This window comes from Mustela putorius, unplaced genomic scaffold (assembly GCF_011764305.1).
Source record: "Mustela putorius furo isolate JIRA1106 unplaced genomic scaffold, ASM1176430v1.1 tig00000461_pilon_pilon_pilon, whole genome shotgun sequence".
Taxonomy (NCBI): Eukaryota; Metazoa; Chordata; class Mammalia; order Carnivora; family Mustelidae; genus Mustela; species Mustela putorius.
In genome coordinates this window covers 963,086-978,901 of record NW_025421390.1, presented here as the reverse complement: position 1 = coordinate 978,901, position 15,816 = coordinate 963,086, and the positions used below count along the sequence as shown (strand labels likewise).

The following is a 15,816-nucleotide window of genomic DNA, read 5'->3' as shown; positions in this document are numbered from 1 at the left end:
GTGAATATCCCTTATATTGGGTAATCCTCAAATCCAGCCCACTGGGCTGCAGCATACACGGGCTTGACTGTTGTGAAGCCCGGGGCGGTGATGCTGCTGTGTAAGGAACAGCAGGCCCTGGGCTTCTTGGTTTAAAAAGCAGAGAATCATTCTCCACCTTGTGATGAATGAGGGAATACATGGAAACAGATCACTTGTCAGCAAAAGCAGGAAGAAGTAGTAAGACTTGCTTTTCAAATGTTCATCTCATATTTATAAAATGCCTATTCAGTGATTCTCAACAAATCTGACAAAGTACTTTGCTGTCTCCTTGCAGACGGGCGACAGTAGCTGTATTTGTGTGTGTGTGTGTGTGTGTGTGTGTGTGTGTTAGCTAATGGTACTCCTCTTTTTCTTTCTTGTTTTCCTCACTTGGAAGAGCAAGATGATGAAACTAAGGATGGCCATCCTGGAAGGTTTTAAAAATGGCAAGTTGACAAGCAGGCCAGAAATGAGAGTGATAAGGAGCAGCAAACAGGATCAACTTATCTTTGAGAGGGTGATACCCCCTGTTAAGAAACCTGAGTTTACTTTCTAAAAGCCAGTTGACATAAGTCTAATGCCTGAAATATATGAACTCTCTTGTCGTAGTTGACTGATTTCTTACAGTATTAGAATTGGAAAGGCTCTTAGTGGTCATCTGGGTCAACTCCTCATTTTACAGATGAGTCAGCTGAAGCGCAGAAAGGGTCTCCTGCCTTATCTGCAGCCACCCTGCTAGTATGTCAAAAAGTCACCAGAACCCAGGTCTTCTGCCCTGCACTGCTGTTTTCTCCCATCATACCATGTTACCCTTTTGAGACCAGAATGGCGTCAATAGAATTTGTTCGTACTATGCCAGGTTCTACATCACTAGCTACGTCTAAAAGATACATCTTCTTTATTATTTAGCCAAGCCAAGGAATATAGAAAAAAGGCAGATCTTACCCTTAAGAAGAAGAAGTTTACTTTTTAAGCTATCTGAAAATGAGAAACAACACGAATGCCCAGAATCGAAAGTCTCCGGACTGTGGTAGTCCCTGACCCTTCCCTTTAGGCATCTTCTAAAGTCACCTTCATTTTTCAGCTGTTTCCTTTGACCACACCATGTGGTTTACCAAGCTGAAAAAATCATGTGATCCGATATCAGAAGTGTGTGTGTATGTGTGTGTGTGTGTGTGTGTGTGTGTAAAAGCCTCTGGGTTCATTTCCCAGTGTAACCATCTAGTTCAGCCTTGCTGTTAATGGGGAGGGGAGCTTCAGGCTCTTCCAGAAGATTCCCTCACCTTCCACATTTTGCTTCTCCAGCTCCGACTTTGGAGCCACAGTGCCTGCCCTTACCCCTGATTTAAGAATGGCCTTACAGCCTTCTATCTCTGATAAGTTTCCGATGCTCTGTGCACAATGCGTAACTTCATGTTACTGTTTCAGAGGATGTCGTATGGGAAACATGCTACTTTCCCAGAGCTGGAGGGTTTTTTCTGGAAGGTGCCTGGTGCACAGATTGTTAACAGTGTAAACATACTCATACAATGTTGGGGTTCACACTAAAATCCAACTTTTAAACACATTTCTTCATGGGAATCCTCCATCCCACCTCTTTCCTCTTCTTTCTGCCACCTGTCATACTTACAGGTTTCTTAAGGAAGAAGTTCTGCTGAAACAACGTAAAATATTCAGAATAATATCAGTACCCTAATGTCTCTTTCTAGTGGACAGTGGTGGTGTTACATAAGAAACTTCCACAGATGAACCACCTTTTTCCCATCTCCAACTCAAGCGGTCATTCATCCACGTCAGCAACAGAGAAAAATCAGGTTGAGTTAGCCTTTTTTTTCCCTTTGTTCCGGCCTCACAGGGGAGGGGGAGAAGTACTGTGGAAATAACCAAAATTCAAGTAGAGAAATAAAGGAAGACAAAGAAACTGACCTTTCAAAAATCGAATTACCAGATCCTGAATAACCTCAAAATCTTTGGTTGCTTTGGCTAAAGGTCTGAAGCTGCAAGCATTGAGAGAGCTAGAACAGTAACAACAGTAACTGAAAGGAAGAGAGGAGAGCGAGGAGCAGAGGAAAAAGAAAAATGTCTTAATTTGCAGTTCCCCAAAGTTTTATTTAGTGCTTCTACATAATGTTACTTTGCTCACTCTCAGAACAATAATTAGAAGTAAAAACCAAAAGACCAAATTCCCAATTTTCACAGTGTAGAATCCAAGGCTCAGAAAGGTTAAGGGACTGCCAGAACCAGGATTAGAACTTGGGTATTACCATCTTTCCACTAGCCCTTTGAACACCTAAATCCAGCAGAGTGGAGGTATTTCCCAAAAGTCACCTGGCAGGTTGATGTTAGGAAATTTAACTGTTTTCCTCCGTCCCTTTACTTCCTAGTATTTAAATTTGTGAATACTTAAGCGTCAGCTTTTAGTCTTGTCATTTGACTGTGTTTCAATCCCGTTTTTCATGCTTCTGCAGAAATAATTAAGGTACTCTCCGTTTCAAGATTCTATTCATGTTGTAGGTATTTCCAGGATGTCACCCTATATAGGACAAGGTCTTTTCACCAGGAAGTCTCTTAGATCTATTCATATTCAGGGCAAGAGTACTGGAAAGCTATAAGATTATCTTGATTTTTATATTAATGACGGTCATGCTGGCTTTGAGGTTGTACTATAATTTTATTATTTCAGTTCTCTTTCAAATAGCTTTTGCTGCATTTATATTTTTTTACGAGACTGCTACTGTTCACCTGCCATCATAAAGACTGTTGGGTATCAGAGTGCGTTTGTTTCTTTATCTGTGTCCTTATAATTAATCTAGGTAAATGTAAGGTGATCTTAGTCCACATCAATCTTAATGTTGTTTTACGTATATCTCCCTTGTTCTTGAGACTGGGAGAATCTGTGGTGTCTTGTTCTTTACTTTTAAAAAAATGTTTTATGATGAAAATTTTCAAAACATGCACCATCTGGGAGAAGAGGCTGTAATGGACACTCACATACTCTCCAGATCCAAGATTGATTCTTCAATCTTTTTGGCTTTCTCTCTCTCCTTGCTGGAGTATTCAGAAACAAATTTCAGACCTAATGTCATTTCATCCTTACCAACTTCATTGTGTGCCACTGAAAAATACAGAATTTTTCAGTAGTCACGATGCTATTATGACTCCTAAAAATTTATAACCATTACTTGATACTATAGAATAATTGATCCATTTTCACATCTCACTTACTGGCTTTTTCCAGTGAGTTGACTTGAAATCGGGTCCAGACACAGTTCGCAAATTGACTATGGTTGTCCTATCCTAAATATCTCAGTCTAGAGCAGTGATCTCCTCCTTCCCCCCACCTTTTTTTAAAAAAGATTTTTATTTATTTATTTGACAGAGTCACAAGTAGGCAGAGAGGCAGGCAGAGAGAGAGGAGGAATCAGGCTCCCTGCTGAGCAGAGAGCCCGATGCGGAGCTCAATCCCAGGACCCTGGGGTGATGACCTGAGCCAAACGTAGACGCTTTAAAACACTGAGCCACCCAGGCACCCCTCCCTTTTTTTTTAAATCCTCCTATAACTTGTTGGAGGTACAGAGTCCATGTTCCTGGAGGCAGCCCCACGTTTTGAAGTGATCTGTGCTTCTTCATGATGTCATTTCATCACTTCTACCTATACTTCTCCCATGGTTTTTTGGTAAGCTGGGGGTTACCTCTACAGTCTTGGTTCAGTTCAGATCCAGCTTGTGGTTGTGCTGTCTGGTTCCTAGTGCTTGCAGCAGGAGGCACCTAAGTGATGGGTTGTCCCCCCTTGCCATCAAGGCCCATATTGGTCAGTTTTTCAGGTGGTGACCCCGGGGTTGCTGTGGCACTTGACCCGCTCATCAGCCTTGCCTTTATTGGTCTCTCCTGAACCAGTTCTTTTGTTAGGGTCACAAAAATGGCGATTGTGTAATCAGATCATTTACTCCACATGTGTTATTTGGAATTCTTTATAAAGTAGAACTTTCCCTCATTTAACTAGGGCTATTTGAGATACATTTAGTATGGGAAAAGTAACATAAATTCTTAATTATCTTTAATTGCTCATTTTCAGAGTGGAGATTCAGTGCCCTGGTTACCTCCAGTAGGTGTCTTTTTTTTTTTTTTCTTTTTGAGCATTATTATAAACTCCTTTATTTTTTTTTTTTTAATTTATTTGACAGACAGATCAGAAGCAGGCAGAGAGGCAGGCAGAGAGAGAGAGGAGGAGGAGGCAGGCTACCTGCTGAGCAGAGAGCCTGACGTGAGGCTTGATCCCAGGACCCTGGGATCATGACCTGAGCCGAAGGCAGAGGCCTTAACCACTGAGCCACCCAGGCACCCCTATTATAAACTCCTTTAAGGTTTTTTTGTTTTTTTTTTTTAAATAATATATCCAGTAGGTTTCAGTAATTTGCCTTTTTTGATGGTAGTATTGTCCCATTGTTGGCCAGTAAGCGTTCCATCATACTGGCTCCAGTGTCGTTTGCTATAATCTCACTTGCTTTTTTTTTTTTTTTTTTTTAAGATTTTATTTATTTATTTGACAGAGATCACAAGTAGGCAGAGAGGGAAGCAAAAGGAGGATGGGGGGGAGAAGCAGGCCCCCCGCTGAGCAGAGAGCCCAATGTGGGGCTCCATCCCAGGACCCTGGAATCATGACCTGAGCCAGAAGCAGAGGCTTTAACCCACTGAGCCACCCAGGTGACCCCCCTCTTGCTTTTGATAGAGAGCCTTTGATACAACATGTCTTAACCTCATCTTGTATTTTCCTGTCCCTGTCCTGAATTAGCCATTTCTTTTAGTGAGGAGTAGCATTCAGAGATAGCTAGGGAATATATGAGTGTATATTTCTGAAAAGAAAATTAAATATTTCATATAATAAATTCAGATTTAACATTATAGGGTTTCTACTTCATTTTTGTACTTGATTCTTTTACCTTGAGCTGAAAATTTTGTCTTCTAAAACATTAGCATATCTACTTTATCCTGTGGTACATTTAAGCTGTTTCAAAATAATAATAGCAGTATTATAGCAACAAGACTACGGAATGAGATTTTAGATTTCCTTGCAGTTCTCCTTGTCCTCAGAATACATTCTCCCAAGGATGTACAGTTGAAACACTATTTTAGAGTCACTTGAATAATTCTGTTAACTGTGGTTATACCACCAACTTGGTAGTTAGGTTCATTGATTTTACTTTGTTGTCAATTTGGGGGATTTTTTTCTTTTAAATTTATACATATTTTTAATATGTAAAATAATGACATGATTCCAGAATGGAAACTATGACAAGAGAAGTCTCATTACCATCCCTGTCCCTTCAGCTCGATTCTCCCTTCTCCATAGGCAGCCACTTGTGTGAGATCTTGATTTATCATTCCAGAGCTTCCTTTTGTAAAATAAGTCTACCCCCCCACCCCCCTCCCTGCAAGACACACACACACTTCTCTAGCCCTCTCTTTCTTAGGCAAAGATAGTGTAGCTTAAATACCTTGACTTGTTTTCCCCACTTTATAATATACCCTGGAAATTTCTCCATGTCTGTTTGCTTATGATATGGAGCTCCTTTCCCCCCCAATATTGCATGGGCATGTCCTAGTTAATTCAGTAAGTGCCATTTTGTTGGAATTTTTTTGTTGCCTTCAAACTTTAGCTATTTAAAATAGTGTGGCCCAAATAGCCTCCAGCATGCATTTTGTACTTTGGCCAGTGTATCTCTGGGATAGATCTCTAGATGTGGCGTTACTAGGTGTTATCAACCCCACAAGCTAGTTAGAGACTCAGTGCCTTAGGTTTGTACTGGAGACCAGTCACTAGGCAGCCTCTCTCTGACAGGTACTGAAATTCTGGACTAAGTAAGAAAGCAGGTATTTGGCATAAACCATATTCTATGTACAGTTAAGGCACAGGGAGCCACTCTTGTCTGCTAAAGGTGGGACCCTCCAGAAATCCACGTTGTGAGACACCAGCCCAGCCTTGTAAGCAGTCTTTCGAAGGCGAGCATTCAGGTCTGCTTTGACTCACACATTTTCATTTTCATATACCGTTTTCATTTTCATCTCCCATTTCTTCTTGAACTTTGTGTTCATACACATTTTACCCATTTCTGTTAGGTTTGTGTTTGCTTTCTTCTTGATTTTTCTTTTTGTGTTAGGGATTTTGCCTTTTAAGGTACTAATATTTTTTCCAGTTTGTCTTTTGGCTTTGCTGCTGATATCTGTTTGTTGTTGATGTTTCTAGACTTGGCCGTTTTGTTCCTGGGGTCTGTTTGTCTGTTTATGCACCGATACCACATTTCTAATTACAGAGATTTTGTAACATGTTCTATTATCTGGTAGGGCTAACTTCCCCTATCACATACCACATTGTTCTTATTTTCAGAGTATTCCTGGCTCATCTTTTTTATTTAGTTTTTATATGAACATAAACTTCCCCAGCACTGAGAGAGAGAAAAAAAAAAAAGCTCTGTTATTTTTATAGGGATTATGTTAAATTTATAAATTAATGTTATAAGGAATGACATTACCATGTGATGTCTTACTGTCCCATAATATGCATCTTTTACTTCATTGTGTCTACTTTTGTATCTTTTAGTGTTTAACATCCAAGCTTTCTAAATATGGGATTCACATGTTTCTTGGGTTTATGTATGTATGTATGTATGTGCGTACTTAAATTCCTCCACTCAATTTTGAGAAACGATCCTTAATGTTTCCATGATAGATTTGATGTTGAAACCCGGCATGTGTTTATTGGTGACCAATCAGGCCAAGTAACCATCCTCAAACTGGAGCAAGACAGTTGCACCCTGGTTACAACATTCAGAGGACACACAGGTAGGACTGCAAGCCGTATCTCCACGTGCTGCACTCACGGTGACATATCACCGGCCGCCTGTTCTGGCGTTCGGTTGCCATGTTGTGAAAGTGACAGAGTACAGTGTGCTCAGATAGGAATGATACATTTAACTGATTTCAGAATGGTTCAGTAAGATACAGTGTCAGAAATTTTCCACAATTTTCAGTGCACACACAAAAAAGGAGCCAGTCTGTTTCAGACCTGTTGGTGATTTGGTTCTGTGTCCTGTCGCACTGGAGAAAGCTAGTGTTGGCGTATGTTGATGAGACATTGTTTAAGGCCAGGTGGCGACTGCACAAACCCCGAAGGCTGAAAAGATAGCTGCCTCAGTTTGTCCTTTCCATCCTTGGAGCGAGAAGATGGTGTACAAGACAGACTCCCCCACTTCTAAGACAAGTGAAATAAAAAAATATGTTCATTGTGTATCTAGGCTACATAAAAAGGTACAGGTTCCTTTTTGACGACTTCTGGGCTCTTCTTTTATTTAGGATTTGTTTGTTGGGGAGAGAATCAGGATCTCAGGATCATGTAAGCAAGGTAATATAAAATAATCCATGCTTAGCCTCTGAAACACTTGAATAGTTGATAATGATTCAGGTTTTTTGTTTTTTGTTTTTAAAGATTTTATTTATTTATTTGACAGACAGAGATCACAAATAGGCAGAGAAGCAGGCAGAGAGAGAGGAGGAAGCAGGCTCCCTGCCGAGCGGAGAGCTTAATGTGGGGCTGGATCCCAGGACCCTGGGATCATGACCTGAGCCAAAGGCAGAGGCTTTAACCCACTGAGCCACCCAGGTGCCCCAATAATAATTCGTTTTTACTAGTATTTTTAATATGTGATGTTGACCCTGGGAAATGAGTCACTGCCTATTTTCATGGTTCTTAATGGGCTTTTTATGTCTCCTGCAGATTACCAACTTATGATTTAGTACAGAATAAGGTTCATACTGAGTTTAGATGGCATATAAGAATACAAGTAGGTGAATAGGGATGTAAAATGGGACAGTACCTATCATAAGGGATTTCCTCAGGGGGAAAAAAAGGAATGCATAAAGAAGAAATTGAATCCAGGGGAAAAGAGTCCTAAAAGATAAATTTAACTATCTTTGTTTTCTGGGAAGAACAACACATAGAAGCATCTACTGTGGATAGGACCCAGGTCTTTCCTGATTGGGTTTCTCTTTTTAGCCACCTATACCTTGGGTAAGCCTGGCCTGATAGGGACCCAGAACTGTTCCCACCTTAAACTTCTTTGTTTCACTGCTGACTCAGTCTTCTAATCTTTAGCTTTTGTAAACTCTGCCTCTGGCCCCATTTGCTCTTGTCGGTGTTAACCAGTCAGTCTTCAGTCCCTCATTCCCCCATGTCTGCGCCCCATCCTCTCTTGCTTTCCAGAGGGGTGTCACTTCAGCCACGAGCCGCCTAGTGCTCTTGGTTCAGGTGCCCTGGTGCTTCCTGGAAGGACAAGTGCCCCATTCACACTGTCCCCGTGGGGCTGCGGCAAGTTGCACGTAAGCCTCAGGCCACCATTACCACTGCCCATTCAGCATTCCAGTCCACCTGCCAGTGCCACCTCAGTCCCTCCACACAGCCCCTCCACAGTCCCTCCATACTCCCCGGGACTTCTCCAGACCTTCACTGCTCTCCCTGAGCCCCTGCCCCCTCCCCCAGCTCCTCCTTCAAGGAAGAATAGAGGTGATCAGATAGAAGCTTCAGAAATGTTCTTCAGAGCGCCTGGGTGGCTCAGTCAGCTAAACATCCAACTCTAGATCTGGTCATGATTTGGAATCGAGCCCCAGCTCCTCGCTCAGTGCTTGAGATTTCTCTCTCTGTGTCCCGTTCTGCCCCACCCCCCCCATACCCCTGTGTGCTCTCACACTCTCTCTCAAATAAATAAATCTTTTTTTAAAACATTTTTTTTCTTGCTTGCCCTATATTCCTCCCCAGTAAACACACTTCCTCTACCCCTTCCTCATCTCGGGCCCTCCTGCCTCACTGAGGAGTCTCCTGTCCTCTGGCCCGGGGCCGATTCTCCTGGGGTCTCCACATCAAAAACTCTTCCCTTTGTCTCCCTTTGACTCACTCATTCTTCTCAGTGTCTTAACTTGCTTAAATGTTTTGGCTTTCTCTTCAACCAACAGAACCCTCTCAATCCTGTATCCTGTTGAGGCAGTTTTTGTAACAGCTGTGCTGCTTTTTTCTTTTCTTTTTTTTTTTTAATTACGGTAAAATGTACATAATCGAAAACTCACCGTTTTCATCATTTTTAAGCTTGCAGCTCAGCGGCATTAAGGACATTCATACAACATCTATACAACATTTTCTGTCTTATAAAACTGCAGCTCTGACCCCATTAAACACTAACTCCCATGCCCCCACCCCCAGCCCCTGGCAGCCACCATTCTACCTTCTGTCTCTATGGATTTGCCTGCTCTGGGTGCCTCACAGGCATCCTGCAGGTTGCGTGGTTTTGTGACTGGCTTCTTTCACTTGGCATGACGTCTTCATGTGGTGGCAAACAACAAGGCTTCTTCAAAGAATGTCATTTTCCGGCTGCTTCAAATTCTTCACCTCTCATTTGCCTTCCACCCATCTGCAGTTTGGCTTGTCTCTCGCTCCTCTGACACTGCTGTCCCCAAGGTGGCTGGTGACCCGCTGGTTGCTGTATCCAGTGGACGTGTTTTTAAACCATATCATACTTAATCTTCTGCAGCGTTAAACATCGTGGCCCTTCCTTCTTGCTTGTAACGGCCCTCCCTTTGGCTTCCATGACACAGTCTCTCCCAGTTTTCTTCCCCTTCTCTGACTGTTCTTAGTGATCTTTTTTGGTGAGTTCTGCCCTGGACCCTGGTCTCTTTACACGCATTGCTCTCCCTACTTGATCGCAGCCACTACTCCCTATCGTAGAAATAAAAGGTACAGTTATTTCCTCAGATTCTTTACAGCCCGGTGAGAGACAGGAACCAAAAAGTGACAGGGCGGCAGAGGCAGGGGGAAGCCGATACAGGGCACTTCCAGGAACACAGAATGAGCACTTAGTTCAGACAGGTTTGGGAGTCTGTCAGGAAGGCCTTCTCAGCAGAGGTGTTGCTTAACCTCAGATATTTGGGAAGGAATGAGCGTTGAGTTCATGAAAAAGAAGTGAGGCGAGCACTCCAGGCGGAGAAAACCAGTGTCGTCCAAGGCATGGAGATCGGCAAGAGTGTGCTCTCCTGGGAACTTCAGTAACTCCTTTTGGCTGGCATACTGAGTCTGAGGTGGCGGGCCGCCAGAAAGGTAGCGAGAGTCCATTTGGATCACTGAGGCAGTAGCCTGACGTCAATGCGAAACTGTAAAAGAGTTTTAAGCAAAGATGTTAACCTGGTCAGAATTTAAAAGATTGTTCTGGCAGCAGAATAGAGAACATAATTGGAAAGCTAGTAGGAAACTGCCCCTCCGAATGTGGCAGGGAAAGCCAGGAGTGGATGGGCCCAAGGTGAAATTTTGGTTCTGAGTTCGGCATGCCGATGACCTGACTGGGTAGTTCCCAGACTTGGTTTAGTCAGAGGCGGCTTCCAGCCTGGCTCCTTGGTAGGCAGCCATTCACTGTATGGCTGAGAGTGGTGGTGCTCTGAGCTCCCTGTTGCTGCCTCTAGGCCAGAAAAGGGGTGTAGCTGTTTCTTACTGCTGCGTGGGGATCCAAAAGTGGCCCGAGGGTTTCCTGTCTTCTGGGTTAGTCCGAATAATAAAATGTCAACTTGGCATTATGCCTTACCTTTCTCAGAGTTTAAAGCATTCTTTTATGACTTTATCATGAAGTATCTTTGAGGAAGACCAGATGTGGCCCAGGAACGTTGCTAATTAACAGGAGGGCAAATGTAGCAGGTCACATAGTCAGCTTACTACTGTTATCCATAGACACTGGTTTGCACCCACCGCCAGTCTGGCTATAGCACAGCTCGTTCATCTGTAGCCAGAGCAGGGATGTCTATGAGATTCCTTGATGATGCAGACATATTGTTGAGCTCCTCCTCTCCATTCAGCCCATCCTGGGCCCTGAGAGGTCCCAAACTCTGGGAAAAGGGGTTTTGTAAGGATTAATCTCATTCCCTTACCCCCAAAACAAAGACTTTAAGATGAACCCAGATCCATTAAAGAATGATATTGGGGGTCTTATCAGTCCAGATCCAAACTCAGAAACACGCAGGCTGGTATGTATACAGAGTCCTAACCATTCATCCATCACAGAAGGTCATATAAAAATGTGGGTTAGAGATGGCATTGGCCTAATACCACAGGCCAACATAGCATTTACTAATCCATGGGGACCTAGGAAACTAGTTTTATGTTCCTTTGCTCCCTCTGTTGGTTTTATTTCTGGAACTAAATGCTAGGTATCATAGTTCTTTGCTATTTCTGCAGAAATCAGAAAATACTTCTACCAAAAAGTCCTACTGACTTGAACAAAGGCAGATGGGAGAATCAGATTTTAACCGTTGGAAATCCATAGTATTAGTAAAGTAACTTTTTTCTTTTATGTCTAAGGGTTATTTTGATAAGTATGAATGTACTAAAAACAGAAGGGGTTGAATAGAACTTGTCAAAGCACACTGTTTAACAAAAAATTAAACACAGACTTGTTCATTGACTATTAGGGAAATTATTGAAAGTTACAGTGTAACTATAACAAAAATAACTGAAACAAAGACAGGTATAGTTCATTGCCAATACTCAAGTTCAAATCATTAAGCTGAAAACTTGATTTTTGTTTATGGTGAAGGCTTTCCCATCTAGTAGACGCAGATTTGCATCGTTAGCCCTCCGCGTGATGAGTGCTGGGAAAGAGGGGTGGATCAGACAAACATAATGCTTGCCTACTCAGCTTGCAGTCGTGGAATGCGATCATTAAACCAGTAAACACAGGTAGTTCCTCAAAAGGTTATGAGTGCAGCAAGTATCGCGATGCCCCAGTGCCCTCAGAGGCTGCTTCGGAAGCAAAGAAGAAGAGGGCTTCCCTCTCCAGGGCGCTAATGGGAGATTTCCAGGGAAGTGGTGTTTGAATGAAACCTTAAGGAAAAAGAGGAGTTACCCAGGGGATGAGATCATAATAGGCCCCAGGTGTGTGAAACAGGTATTTGGAAGGGAGTGGGCAAGTGTGAGCAGCCGTATGGCCACCTGTGGGTGGTGTGGAAAGCCAGAGGCGAGGAATAGAGGTTGAACTCCCAGGCGATGTGAGTGAAGAACGACGGCCATTGTTCTCACAGTGCCTGAGAACAATCAGAGATCATCAGTGATGATCACACGACATCACACATCACACATCAGTGATGAAGTATGAGCAGGGCGGCGGCCTGCTTTCCATTCTAACAAGTCAGTGTGGCAGCGGTGGCACTGGATTGTGGAGGGACGAGAATGGATGTGCAGAGATCATTTTGAAGGATGGCTGCTGCCAGAGCCCCACTTGTTTGGACTGGGAGGATGGCCGTGGGCGTGGCGGGAGGCCTTTTTAGGAGATCAAGTGGCACTTGGCTTTTGGGTGGGGCATCCTGGGTTTCTGTTGGGAGCATTTGGGTGGATGGTGATGCTGTTTGCTGACACCAGGAGCACTGGAGGTTCGAGCGGTCTGGGGAGAAAGAGATCCCAGTGCTTGGAGATGCCCCTGGGGAGGCGGCAAGGAGACAGCAGCATGTCTGTTGGTGGATTTCGGGAGCAAGGGGTCGCCTGCAGGTAGAGCATGTTTAGCTTTACAGCAGCCTCTTCGCTTCAGCAAAATGCAGCAGCTGAAAGGTCAGAGATTTAATTCAAGAGACCTTGTGTTCTGGGGACTTGCTTCCTCGCTCTCCTGTCGTCACAGGAAGCCCGCACACTTTCTTCACCTTGTAGGTGGGATGGCACGCTCTGGGCAAAGTGCCCCGTCACACCAGTAAGGACAGACCCAGCCATTTCCAGCCCCAACTTGGCAACACTTCACATAGTCTCTCTAGCTTTTGCAAGATACGTTGTAAAAGCCTCTAAAAAATGAGTTCACTGTGCGTTTTTGTGACACGTATTAAATTTCTAAAAGTTTTCCTATTCTTTGATCTGGTGCGTGTTTGGGAATCTCTTCTAACTAAATAGGAACATGATCAAAGATTTACAAATAAAAATGTTCATCTTAGCAAAATTTATAATAATTAAAAGTTGGGAAAAAATGTAACAGTAAGTGAAATAAGGTACATCCGTGTGTTGGGATATTATGTAATTTTTCATTTATGAGAAAATAGAAAATTTTATTATGACAAAAACATTTATTTTTAAGAGTAAATTCATTTCTGTTGGAAACTGCTTTAGCAGTCCTATATTATGCAGGTCAAAGGTAGGTAAAAGACACCACGAAATGAGGGGGAGCAGAAAGATGGAGGAATCTGAAGGGAAGTAAAATGAAATAGAAGAAATGATGTTTGTGATTTGAAATATCATAAATCCAGAAACCCACACCCACCGTAGCCCCTCACTGTTGTTCTCCGACCTATATATGGAGAGCAAGGAGGACACTGTGGGTGAGGACTGTGCCAAGATGCAGGTCTGCGCTGCTATGGAATGCAGGCTCGCTGGCGGGGGTTGCCTTTCTGTGCTGCCCGAAGCATCTGTAAGGACTGTTCAGGAAGGTATCAGCTGAGGGCTGCTGGAACACTCTCCTGGGAAGGAAGAGGCCATTCTGTCAGCAGCTCTCCTCTCCAGTCCTCTGTGCCCTCCACTGCCCCACACATGACTCCGTGTGCTGCCTTCCCATTGGCCCCCATCCCGGGGCTCTGCCAGACGCCTCTGCAGTGATGGCTTATTAATCTTCTTTATTGTCTCCCATTACTCTCTGCCATGCAACTCACAGGCAGGTGCGTAAACATTTATTAAGCACCTACTGTGTACCAGGCACTGGGTACTGCTTGAATACTAAGATACAGAATGTAAAGTCTCCTGTGGGAGATATATATCTGATAATGTTCCAATGCAGTGGATGAGTTTGAGGATAGAAACACACACAGCAGTGGGAACCTCACTTGAATTGAGAGTGTTGGGGAAGGCTTCCTGTAGCAGCGCCTGAGCTCCACCTTGAAGAAAGAAAAGGGTTACTTGAGTGATCAAAGGTAAGTCGGGCACTCCAGGCAGAGGGAGTAGCCCCGTGTTCCGTGAGAGAATGCCCCACCAAACACAGCATGCATGCCCTTCTTGTTCTCCAGACTAATCCCACGTTCTTAGGCTCCGTTTATGTTGAAGTAGGATCTGAGTCTTTATTTGATTATATCCATGGAACTTAACCTGGTGTCTGCCTTGTGGAAGATGCAGAGTACATGCCGGTTGCACTGATTTGCACTGAGCACTCTGGTTTGTGCTTTATACCCCAGCCTCCAAGAGACACCATTGTTAGGACATGTACCTAGAGCTGGGACGGACCTCAGGAGTTATTTGTTGTTCTCCCCAGTCCCCTCCTCCTCCCCATCTTGAAGCTTTTTCTGCCATTTTTTCAACTCTTAACTGAAGCGCAGTGGAAGACCCTGAGCCCTTGGGGTGTTCACATGCTGATCCAGGACCACTTGGGTTCGGTGGTAACATGGCCTTGGTTTCGTTCAACGTGAGACAGCTCTTTGGTCTTCCTTTGTCTTTCATGACCTTGGCGTTTTTAAGTACTAGCCAGAATGTCCTTCCAGTTGAGTTTGTCAGTTGTTTCCTCATGGTTAAATTCAGGTGATGCATTTTTTATAAGAATACTATGGAAGTGATGTTATGTCCTTCTCAGTGGATTGTGTCAAGAGGCACATGATACTGATTTATCCTGTTTCTGGTGATGTTAATGTTGATCATTTGGTTAAGGTAGTGTCTGCCAAGTTTCTCCACTTTAGTCAGCCTTTGTAATTCAGAAGTATTTTACGAGGAAGTATTTTGAAACTGTATAAATACTGTTTCTCATCATATTTCTGTCCAGTAATTTTACTGGAGTCTCCACTGAGACTCCATTGATGACTCTTACTAGAAACAGTTATGACTCTGGTGTTTGCCAGATTGTGCTTTTTCTAGTCATTATCTCTTCTACAGTTTTGGTTGGAATTTTTTTATAAGGAAATACTTTACTTCTCCCCCATATTTATTTGTTTTTTTTCCCATTGTTTATACCAATATGGCTCACGAGTTCTTAATTATTTCTATGTGTGAGAATTTGTTACTACCACTCAACTTACTTTCTTGCTCAAATTGTCCCGGATTTGACCAATGGCTTCTTCATGCTGGCTTTTGTGACTTTTTGACTGTCCCTTCACTTTTTTTTTTTTTTTTAAGATTTTATTTATTTGAGAGAGCATGAGAGAGAGAGAGATCACAAGTAGGGGAGAGGAGCAGAGGGAGAAGCAAGGAGCCTGATGCAGGGACTCGATCCCAGGAACCTGAGCCAAAGGTAGATGCTTAACCAACTGAGCCACCCAGGCGCCCCCTCTTCACTTTCTGATACCACATGATGTTCCTGGCTCATCTTGCATACTCTGTGCCTCAGTCCTAGAATTAACTATCCATTCAGCCATTGTTTCTTTCATTGAAGAAAAGATAATATATAGAAGCCAGAATCTGGGTGCTCTGTGTGCACCTGTTGGTGGGGTGATCGTAGCTTCTAGGCCCTCTCGGTAGACAGAGCTAGGAAATGTATGTGTGTCCCCACACATCTCTAACTATTTCTGTGTGTTCTGTGTTTGTGTGTGTGTACACACACGTGAGTTCATACCGATGCTTCCAATTCCATTGTAACACCAAAGAGTTTATTCTAACCTCCCCCCCGCCCCAACAGCTGTAGCTATGATGATAGTGAGAAACTCAGCTCTCGTTATCCTCCATGTATTTACTTGCTCAGTCCTAAAATAAACATGGAATAGCTGCAGAATTGCTGACCTACATAACCCATATACAGACCTACTAACTAAAGTACTATGTTT

The 15,816-nt window shown here is 43.3% G+C and overlaps 1 protein-coding gene across 4 annotated transcripts in view; it reads left to right on the top strand.

Moving 5' to 3' along the window:
• WDFY2 (WD repeat and FYVE domain containing 2) overlaps positions 1–15,816 on the top strand; it is a 181,707-nt gene that overhangs the window by 135,152 nt on the left and 30,739 nt on the right. For all 4 annotated transcript variants that reach the window (XR_006606942.1, XM_004775221.3, XM_045080569.1 and 1 more), the window contains exon 6: positions 6,749–6,861. Coding sequence is in view for 3 of the 4 variants with exons in the window: in XM_004775221.3 (XP_004775278.1) it covers positions 6,749–6,861 (113 nt within the window). In the remaining variant the exon portion in view is untranslated. The remainder of the gene's footprint in view (positions 1–6,748; positions 6,862–15,816) is intronic.